The sequence below is a fragment of the Hevea brasiliensis genome, chromosome 10 (assembly GCF_030052815.1).
Source record: "Hevea brasiliensis isolate MT/VB/25A 57/8 chromosome 10, ASM3005281v1, whole genome shotgun sequence".
NCBI lineage: Eukaryota > Viridiplantae > Streptophyta > Magnoliopsida > Malpighiales > Euphorbiaceae > Hevea > Hevea brasiliensis.
The window spans coordinates 99,914,807-99,926,026 of record NC_079502.1 but is presented as its reverse complement, the minus strand read 5'-3'; the positions used below and the strand labels follow the sequence as shown (position 1 = coordinate 99,926,026).

The 11,220-nt window shown below is 33.0% G+C and overlaps 1 protein-coding gene across 2 annotated transcripts; it reads left to right on the top strand.

Moving 5' to 3' along the window:
* Positions 1 to 4,560: 4,560 nt before the first annotated feature.
* On the top strand, positions 4,561 to 9,816 carry LOC110668244 (probable protein phosphatase 2C 52). Of its 2 annotated transcripts, XM_058128479.1 has the most exons (7): positions 4,561 to 4,795; positions 5,727 to 5,869; positions 6,431 to 6,955; positions 7,037 to 7,384; positions 7,470 to 7,587; positions 7,673 to 7,896; positions 9,148 to 9,816. In XM_058128479.1, exons 3-7 carry the CDS (start codon positions 6,692 to 6,694, stop codon positions 9,616 to 9,618), a joined length of 1,425 nt encoding a protein of 474 aa, XP_057984462.1. In that variant the 5' UTR covers positions 4,561 to 4,795; positions 5,727 to 5,869; positions 6,431 to 6,691; the 3' UTR covers positions 9,619 to 9,816. The 2 variants fall into 2 exon arrangements, with proteins under 2 accessions (XP_057984462.1, XP_021685093.2); XM_021829401.2 differs by lacking the exon at positions 4,561 to 4,795 and having other exon boundaries at positions 4,808 to 5,869.
* The last annotated feature ends 1,404 nt before the right edge of the window (positions 9,817 to 11,220 follow it).

Genomic DNA, 11,220 nt, shown 5'->3' with positions numbered 1-11,220 from the left:
ACAAGGGCTTTGGCCCATAAGAGTTTTGACTTTGCAACGCACACTAACATTTTGTTTGGATGGGATAAAAGAACCTTTAATAAAATAAGGTATCTTACAGTAAAATATGATAAAGGAGGATAATAATTTATTTTATATTTAAGAAAAAAATAAAATAAAATAAAATGAAATTTAATAATATTATTTTATTTAGAAAAAATATATTAAAAAATAAAATTAAATATAAATATTATAAAATAATTAAATAAAAACAATTGTTTTTTATAAAGTAATTAAATTCATAAAAAATAAAAAAATAATGAAGGATAATTTTAAATTTTTAAGAAGTTAAAGAAATATATTATCAGAATATAAAAATTTTAACTCTTTCAATCCAAATGAGTGAATTGAAAAATAAAAAAATTTAAAAGATTTTTAACCCTTTTAATAACCCTTAAAAAAATTATTTCTGCTATGTATTCTCATATCAAATAATTAAAATTTTTTTAAAATTTTATTTTATTTTACTTTACCCTCAAACTCTTTTCATCCAAACAATTTGTAAATTTTATTCTCAACTATTTTAAAAATAAACTTTTAGATTTTCTAACATTTTAATTAATTTATTAGAAAATATATCAAAATTATTTACTCTGAATATCTTTAAAAAATCTTTAAAATTATATAAAAGGAAAAAAATAAAATTAGCATGATGATAAGACTGAAGTGGCAGAAGAGAAACGAACATTGACGAGAGGAAGTCAACATTCATTATCTCCAAAATTAGTGTTTGCCTTTTTTTTAATTATTTTTTTTGGAATTCCATTAATTTCTGCCTTAATTATCGGCGACATGAAATATGCAGCCGCCCTGTGATGATTGGTTTTTATGGGAAAATTTTGGGATTTTAATAAATGCATAAGTTGATGTGAAAAGAGATCGACTCAAAAACCAAACGTTGATAAATAGATTATCACAGGGCTTTGGGCTCCCAAGGTTTGAGCTTCTTCGTAATGCTCCACCAAGCCCAATGCTTGTTTTCCTTCATGAAGCATGGTTAATCCAAAAAACCCATGAAGCCCAATATCAAAGCCGAAATTGGGGAATCTTTTTGTGAAATTTCAATCCTTTCAACTCTGAAATCGGATTTTGGTCCCCCTTAACTCTCAAGTAAATAATAGTCAAACAACAACAACCTCAAACAGTTTCATATATTTCTGTAGACACCATGTGTTGGCCAACTTTATGGCAATTCTTTTACTTAAAAAAATTGGTCAGCTTGATTGATTCCTTTGTAAAGAAGTTAAAGTTTTACCACACCCTCTTCATCATTTTATTTTGTACTGATTCATTAGTAAAAAATGCCGACGCTCACTCTCTTTTTGACTGCAAAACAATATACAAACAATGGGCAAAACTATTCCTTCTCTTCTTGCCTAGAAGGTCTACCTATAACTATAAAATATCATTTAAACATCATTAATTTTCAAGTAAATATGATTACTCAAGCATTCATTTCTTCTCCAAACATATTATGAGACCACATCTATTATTCTAATTAATATTGAAATTAAACACATATATGAGTTAATCATATTATTATATAGCGGAGTTTAATTAATTTAAAATTAAAATTTAATTGTTGTTGTATGCCTTGATGAGTAACAAGGTATGATATAGGGTGTAGTTTGATCATCAACATAGAGAAAGCATAAGGGATAAAAGGGGAGAAAGAAAAGGGCTTACAAATTAGACTATTTTTGTTATAAAGTTAAAGAGCAATAGTGAAGGAATGGGAAAAAGTTTGTGGAAAATATTATTAATTGTTGTGATGGATCAACCCACAAACAGTATAAAGAATTAAAAGGAAGAAAGATGTTTGCTTGTTTGATTGGTAAAGTTCATCTTTTATACCAAAAGAAGGCAGTATGAAAATTAAAAAGCCTGGTGGGCATTGGTGACAGTTTGTCTACCATACTTCACAATGGGAAAGGAATCATCCTTTGAAATTCAAATGAAAACTCAAAAATCCTCCTAATATTTTTCTTTAATTTATATACTAAACAAAGATAGTTAAACTAATTCCATAAAGCTGTAAAATCTAGACTTCAAATTTAGTCAAAACAACCTGAGCTTGAGGTGACGATGGACTACAGAATCATGAAAAGTTCAATCTTCATAATTAAACCAATGGACAACAGATTAAACCTGAGCTTGAGGTGACTGTGGCATGCAAGTAGACATTAAATTAATCATAGCTTTGTGAGGTTGGTTTTTGAGTTACAGTTGCAGGGAACGGGTGACTTGTGATAAAAAAGTAAGTACCAGAAGCAAACTGGCATACACAAGTGGTACAGGGCAAAAACAGTTCTAGGGTTTAATTTTCATGCCCTGAAATATAAAAGAAAACAAAATTGCATTTAGTTCCATCTAAAATTAGTTGAAGATAAGGTGTGTAATCATTATTCATTATATATATATGTGTGTGGTCAACTTAAAGATATGAATTTTCTTTTCTTTTCTTTTTTCTTTTATTAATTAAAGTTCAATTACACTAGAAATTAAATCAAAATTATTTAGTGTAGGCTAACTTACTTGACAGGTTAAACACTCACTCTCCCAATCCCCTTAAGCCTAATTACTTCCAACTAAGAACTTATATATCCTACACCTATGTATCAACCTTGTGAGTTGTTAATATAGTAAATGTGCAACCTAATTAACAAGACTTTCAAACCACCAACTCTACCTCAGTAGTTGGTTGGTGACACATATATATGTATATAACAAATGTAGGAATAGAAAAATAACATAAAATAAGAGAAGAAGAGATGAACTTTTAGTACTACTGAGGGTAAATTTGTCTAACATTTTACACCAAATCAATCTGTTCATTCATCAAACTTCACCTAATTTCTTCTAGCTAGCCAGCTTGCTCATCCACCAGACCTCTATATATAATAACCTGCAACTATTTTCAAAACCAAGTGGATTTACAATCATATATATTAAGAAATACATATAACTTTTTAGTAAGCAATGCATGGGCATGAATGATTATGGCACAACACAAGTATAGGGTTGGGAGTTGGGAAGCGCCGATCTAGGGGTAATGTTATTTATAATCAACAAAAGGCCTAGCTAGGCCCATCAACCTTTTCCCTCCAATACAATGCAAAGTAACGTATCTTGAAAAAAAGGAAATTAATAATAATAATAATAATAATAATAATTATAATAAAAAAAGAAAAAGAAAAGAAGCCTGCAAAAGAAAGGGGAGGACAGCGAAGCTTCACAGAGGATGAGTGAGTATGTGGGGGTTGCTCCCACCACTTGCAACCTTTTTCATTTTTGGAGCTTCCAAGTTTTTTCTTTTAGTTAAATAAATTATCTGGAGTACGATCGAGTTTTAACTAAATTTCGATTTAATTATATTAAAAAAATAATTTTGATTCTAATCATAAAACTTTTAGATATATAAAATTAATTTTAATTTTAATTTAAATCAAACCGTAATCGAATATTTTTTTTTAAAATACACTCATTTTAAATTTGTTAAAAAATTATAAATCTTATTACTTTTGGAATCATGAAAAGTTTATTTTTTTTAGTTTAATTTATTTATATTAGAATTAAAAGGTTGATTCCTTTATTTAATTTAAATCAGGGTCTAACAATAATATAAAAAATATAAAGAAAATTGATAAACTTAACTCAATTATTAATTACAAATAAAAAAAAAAGAGAAAAAGGAGATGATTGGAATAAATATTAATTAATTAGGTAGCTTTTATTGGAGGAGAAATTTCAAATTTGGCATCAAAATATTTCAGATAAGGTGCAGGATAATGAACAAGAAATGATGGCATAAACTACGATAATCAAAGCAAAACTTGATGTATTAGAACAAGAAATCAGAGCAAATAATTAACATTTTATTATTTATTAAGATATGATGACATAAACTAAGATATCAAAATGTTTTTTTTCCTTGTTAATTATTTATTTAAAGGAAATATAAAAATTTTATACGAATGGGGTGAAGGTTATGAAAGTGCCAATGTAGAACAGGTTACTTACCTAGTAGATTTAGGTTTGAGGCTTAAAAAAATTTAAAAAAATTCAAAAAGTAAATAATAAAAGAAAAAAAAAAGAAAAGGTTATGGAATCCAAGATATATATACGACAAGAGGCTTACAGCAAAACTAATGGTAGACAACAATAAGGCAACAAGAACAAGGCAGCTGGTAAAAGCTAATTAATCTCTCACTTAGCATGTACAATTATCATAATTATTAAGCAATAGGCATAATCTATGTATGGGGTCTGAATGGGGAAAAGAAAAGAGAAAGAATAATGTGTGAAAAGATGACATTGTGGTGATGATGATGATAATAATTTGATGAAGGGACTTATGCTATGAGTATAGCAACGCATAATTCATAATCTGTAGACAATAAATGATAATTACAGGCTCTGTCTGATAACTATTAACTAAACAACTAACGACCACAGCAACTATGAATCCTTTGGTTTGATTAAAAAAACTATGAATCCTTTGGATTTTTTTTTCATTACAGTCGACGCGCCTAATTTTGCGCGTTCAACTTTTGTCTCTGCCATCATTTGGGTAGAGAGTAACTGCCGGCCACGGGCCATCTCTCTCGATTCCCTGTGTCCTTGCTTTTGTAATTAATGCATCCACCATCTCTCTCTTTCTCTATCTCTCTACCATTATAATCAGACCCTCCTTTCTCTCTCTCTTTATGGGTTTGCTATGCTGATCCTTAAGTTGTGAAATCGATCCTGAACAAAGGTACCCTTTTGTTTTAGTGGCCATTTCTGGCGGCAAGAACGGTTCTTTGCTTCAGTTTTGTCATCATTTGGCTTGTTCTTTTGGCTTATCTTTTTATCATCAATGTGATTTTTCACGGTTGTGTCTTTGTTTGTTTAAGCAAAAAGTTTTGTAATTAAACCACTTAATGCATGGCTTCTGCGTTCATGTATAGTTGTTTACTTGTTTAAAGATCTTCATAACTTTTAAAAAAGCTCCTTACTACCCACTCTGTTTGATTACTGAGAAAACTGAGGAAACGAAAATAAATATATATTTTAACACTTTTTTATGAACTATTAGTCTTTCATTTCTGAAAATGGAAACGCTTGCTTTACTTAACTTTTATACCAAATGGTTATGGTAGACTGACGACTTCCATTATGTTTTTTCTGGCTCTTCAGCAATGGAAATTTGATTAAATCCTTCCCTTTATTTTCAGTTTCTCACTGTATTTTTGGTGCATTTTCTGGGTTGATGAAAATTTTTATAATCTTTCTACTTTTTCGTTTTTTATTTTCTTGTTTTCTTTTTCCATTCCTCTAATGATAATTACGTAATAGTTACTTGATATCTTCTTTTTTTTTTTTTTTTCTTTTAGGCCATCTTTGATTCTGTTTTGACAAAATCATGCTTTTCTTTCGTCCTTTTCTGCTTTTCTGTTTCTCCTTTATCTCTTCTCGTTTTTCTCTCTAGTGCGAATTCAAAGTTTGTCAATCTCTCTCTCTCTCTCTCTCTCTCTCTCTCTCTCTTGTAGAGCATACTTTTAGAAGTATGGAATGTTTTTACTTTTTTTATGGGATGGTCTAAGTTTCAAATTTCTTTACATGGGTTTCTTTTCCTTTATGGCTTCAGCAAAATTTTGAAAACTGAAAAATCTGATCATAGATGTGTTGTTGGCCCTATTTTCCAGCATTTTCTGTGGAACCAAACAGAGATTTCTGTCTTTTTTATGGGGATGATTTGAAACAGCGTGTTGGGACACAGATATACTTTTTCTTTGTTCTTTGTCTTAAACTCTTCTGTGTGGCTCTCTTTGTGGAACTCAATATAAAGGTAAGAATTTGAGAATCATCCATGCATATTCCTTGCTTTATTTTGTTTTTAATATGCCTCCCAACATTAATATTTAGAGGAAGGTTGTTGTTTTGCATTCCTCTCCTTGGGGAAAAAGATCATTTTAATTATAGATCTCATTGGCATCTTTATGTTTTCTATGTATAGAAGCATTTTATGAGCTGTGGAAAGTTGTTGATAAAATTTATTTCTAATGCTTTCATTGTTTGAAAGGAGGACAGGTTTCATGTTTCCTGGTGTGTCTTTGATTTATATGCTCCTGTTTTTCCTTTTCTTTGTTGGCTTCAATTTTTAATTGGTAGTTTGTGGATTAAATTACATATTAATGTCTCTTCAACTGGTGTGTCAGTGTGATTCCTCATGAGAACAAAGGATTAGGACAACCTTTTAAGCATATTATATTCTAAGGTCACATGGAAGATTTTTAAATTTGTTTTATTTGATTTGTTGGGAGTTTTCAATGCTTGCAGCCATTTCTGCGTTATAGCAAAATATGTAATAAAAAATTCAATTAACTTTTGGCTTATTGTTTTTGTTCAGCTGGTTTCATTGTCGATTAACGTAATCCCCACCAGATTGTAATTGACTAAGATTAAAAGATCCCAGTTTTCTGTATCGAGGTTTGAGGTGTAAAGTGACCTATGGTTTCAGTGGTGGGAATCTTTGGTGTTTGGATAGTCTTTTTCTTGGTTGACTATTCTAGCAAAATTTGGAGTTTAATGTGAGATCTGTTCTGTCAAAAGGAGGAATCTTGTCCATTAATCACAGTGCAGATGCCTTGTTCTTTCTGCTGTTGAACAAATGGGGGCTTGTGTCTCGACTAGTAGCCAAAGTACTTGTAGTAGTAGGAGGAGCAATGCAGATACTGTTCCCCCCCCATGCTTGGGGATTGGATTTTGCGGGCAAAAGAAAACTAAAAGAACATTCTCCGACCACGTAGTTACACTGCAGCATTTACCCTCTATACCTAACAGGATTTTCACTAATGGAAAGAGCCGAACTTCTTGTATATTCACACAGCAGGGTCGCAAGGGCATAAACCAGGATGCGATGATCGTATGGGAAGTGAGTTCTATTCATTCTATTGTAATCAGTATTTAATTCTATTTGGAGGTTAATTGCTTATCAAACTTTTAATCTCTGTAGGATTTCTTATCAGAAGATGTGACTTTTTGTGGTGTCTTTGATGGCCATGGTCCACATGGCCATCTTGTTGCCCGCAAGGTGAGGGATGCCCTGCCAATGAAGTTACTGTCATTCTTGCACTCTAATCAGTCGAGGCAAAATGGGACAGGTCAAACCTGTTTTAAGGGGAACTCAAAGAAATCAGAAATTGGAGATTCTGAGAAGGATGGGTCCATGGAGGATAAACTGAATTCTGTATGGAGAGAAGCATTCCTCAAGTCCTACAAGGCTATGGACAAAGAGCTGAGATCCCATCCTAATTTGGACTGCTTCTGTAGTGGTAGCACTGCTGTCACTATGGTAAAACAGGTATTGTATAAACTTGATCGGTGGTCTACATTTTCATTTGGTTTAACTTTGGTCTTATTGTGTATGTTTATTTGTGGTTTTCAAGGGCTCCAATCTTTTCATGGGATATATTGGGGATTCTCGTGCAATCATGGGATCTAAGGATGACAATGATTCTATGGTTGCAATCCAGTTGACTGTTGATCTGAAACCTGATTTGCCAAGTAGGTCACAATATATAATTGGATCTTTCGGTGGTTTGATACTATGCCTGAGCGCAACAGTTTATGTGAATCCAAATTGTTACAGGGGAAGCAGAAAGGATTAAACGGTGTAAAGGTAGAGTCTTTGCATTGCAAGATGAACCTGAAGTACCAAGAGTTTGGTTGCCATTTGATGATGCCCCTGGCCTAGCAATGGCACGGGCATTTGGGGACTTTTGTTTGAAGGAATATGGGGTGATCTCCATACCTGAGTTCTCTCACCGCCTACTTACAGAGAAAGATCAATTCATTGTTCTTGCCTCTGATGGGGTATGATTTTCATCTCTAAATTTTTCCCCTATTATTTCATTTTCTTTTTGTTGATGAGAATCTAATTTTCTTTTATTTTATTAAAATCACAGCCAATAAAAACTTTTCAATATGAAAATTTCTGAGGGTCAATGTACTGTAATTAAGGCCTGTTGACTACCAATTGAATTTCTTTGAGCTATGTTCTGTTATCTGTGAACTAAGAATATAAGTTGTGCTAATATCATGGCAGTGAATAAAATATTTTTTTGTAGATTTTATATCAAGCCATATCACTTTCTTTGAGGCATATAAACTGAAGTTCAATGTGGTTGATGGATTTTTATGGTGGCTTGTTTTTCGAGGAACAGGGATTTTGATGATATTATCTTCAAACCGAAATACCAAATAGATAGACATGATAAGTATTCCATGATAGGTATCAGAAAAATGCTGCTATGATGCTGAGTCAAATTTTTGATGTTAAAGAGTTTTGTATGTTTGTCACTCATGAATGTCTAGTTGATGTTGCTGATCTGATCTTTCTTCATAAAAAATCAAACCCAAGGAAAAATTTTGACTAAGAAGATGATCTTGGTTGTGGCGGAACAAAGAAATGTTGGGTAGGCCATTCAGAGCTCATCATAGTAAATGTAATAAATGTTGGAGAGTCACACAATATTAGAGATAATAATTCTAGAACCAATCATTTGTAAGCAATGAAAAAACAAGGATTGTTATAGGACCTCAAGATAATAGCTGTCCCTATAATGGTTATTTTAGCATAACATGTTTTCGAAAGACATGGCATTGTCAGAAAAGATTCAGGAGACGTAAAGAACTTCATGATGCATCTTCAGATTTTGGTTAAGGTTAAATATAGCTACACAGATTAGAAGAGACCTTCTCATCTGTTTTCTATCGAGTAGAAATCCTTCTTATTCCTTAGACCCTGCTTGGTGAATGTGGTTTACAAGATTAAGTTTCTTTAGGCTTTGTTATGTTTTGTGTTTCCATTGAAAAGGCCATGATAGCCCTGTCTTGATCTGCTTCATAACAAGACCAAATTCTGTCTGATAATTGTATGTATGCTGTAAATCCTGACTGGACTATGGATGGGATTGAGGAGGTTTGCCTTGATATTTAAATTCCTATTTATCAGAATAAAGTAATCCACCAGGATATATTGCGATTCACCTGAAACCTAGTATATCTTGTAGCATGCTTATATACTCTCTGTTTTTACCGAGTGCTAGATTATTGTTACTACAGGTTTGGGATGTTTTGAGCAATGAAGAGGTGGTTGAGATTGTGTCATCAGCTCCAACGAGGTCATCAGCTGCGAGAATCCTGGTGGACTCGGCTGCGCGAGAATGGAAGCTCAAATACCCAACTTCAAAAATGGATGACTGTGCAGTGGTTTGTTTATTTTTGGATGGGAAAATGGACTCAGAATCTGATTATGAGGAACAGTGCTTTTCTTCTGCAACCCTGCAGAGCAATCATTCTGGTAATGCAATTGAATCAGATGATGGCCAGAAGTCTGAGCCATGTTTGCAAAGGAATTTTACTGTGAGATCATCAGAAGAAAACGATAATTATGGAAAACTAGGGGCTGAAGTTGATGGAAGTGGAGAAACAGTTGCTGGTGAAGATCAGAGTTGGTCAGGTTTGGAAGGCGTCACAAGAGTGAACTCCCTTGTTCAACTTCCAAGATTTTCTGAGGAAAGACCCAACCCATAATCTTCTTGTTTATTGCAGAGCTGCAACGGGGCTGACATAATTGTAATATTTTGGCATTTTCTTTGAGTTTGTGCAGGTAAATTATTGCCACACCCCTCTTGTATTGCTATGCCTCACAGAAACGTTCCGAAACAGCTTTCATCAAGAAAATGAACTGAATCATTATAGTTATGTTAATATGATTTAATTTTCAATCAAGATTCTGAGTCTGCATGCATTCAGGCAAACCAATATGCCAAAATAAATTCATTCCTTAACCCCAGAGAGAGCTTTGTAGTCTAGACATTGCAGATGATATAAGAACTAGTTGGGCAAAAAGAGAATTATTGAATCATATTAGAAAACATATCCTTTGATACTTAAACTAACATGTGTTAAATGGAAAATGTAATAGAATTGTGATCACATGTAACAGGAATGTAATGGATTCATTTTTTCTTCCTGCTTAAAAATACAGTTCCCTTCAAAACCCTTATGAATACACCAAATCCAGACAAATATTTGAATAATCCTCAAACGTGCAAGAGATTGGAGGCTCCAATTCTTCCTGATGATGTGGTAAAAGTTTGCACTTCAGATATGTGGTGAAGGCATGCATCTAAAAGTCAGATTATAGCTGTCGTTAACTCTGATTCAGTTGATATGTGTAATTTTGGAAGCTTGTGTTTGAAATTTACCACCTGATCTTGTATTGAAGAACAGGGCCTGTAGTCCCTGGAAGACTCACCTAGGAAAATTGCTCGATTTACAATGGATTCATTAGTAGATTTGAATGTATATATGATAAAAATATTTGGGATGGTGCATTCTCTTCATTTATGTAACCGTACACGTCTATATGCTAGTTGTGTTAGTCTACACCTATTGCGGGGCCATATTAAATCAATCAAGTACATTTTCAATTATTCGCCGCATGAGTTGGCGACATGAAATTAAGTAAAAATAGCTAGTAGTGAAGTTTAATCTCTAAGCTTACAACTTCAATCACCCTTATACATCCAACATACACACACACATCAACTTACCCATATTCTGAAAACGATGTGCATCCATTCCTTTCTTGAGCCACATAGGCAAATCTGCATTTTATGGCCTTGTTTAAAAATATATAAAAAAAAAAAAACAAAACTCTCTTTAAGACCTTCTCTTATCATTTCTCATTCCTAGAAGCTTGTATGCATTTATTTCTATACTATACATGTAAGCAGGGGGATGGATGCATATCAGTAAATCACCGTCAAACTCAGTTGGATTCTGAACTTATATAAGAAGAGCACCTTTTCCTTGTTCACCATCAAATATTCACATTGCTTATCTCCTCTTTTGCTCTTCTCAATGGCTTACATGAGCAAGTTGTCTCTTATTGCTCTACTTGTCTTGTTTGCCATATCGAGGCATGCAATTGCAGGGCGCCAAATTCCAATGAAAACCAACCAAATTCCAGAGAATACCAAGGATGTGGACTTGAAACAATCCAAGTTTCTTTTAAATCTCTTCACGATAAATATCATGACAATAGCTTCCTTATTCCAGGCATCGGCCGGTGATGGTGCCACCTGCTTTCAGTGTTCCTTCCTATGGTCCACACAGGGGCATTGGAGG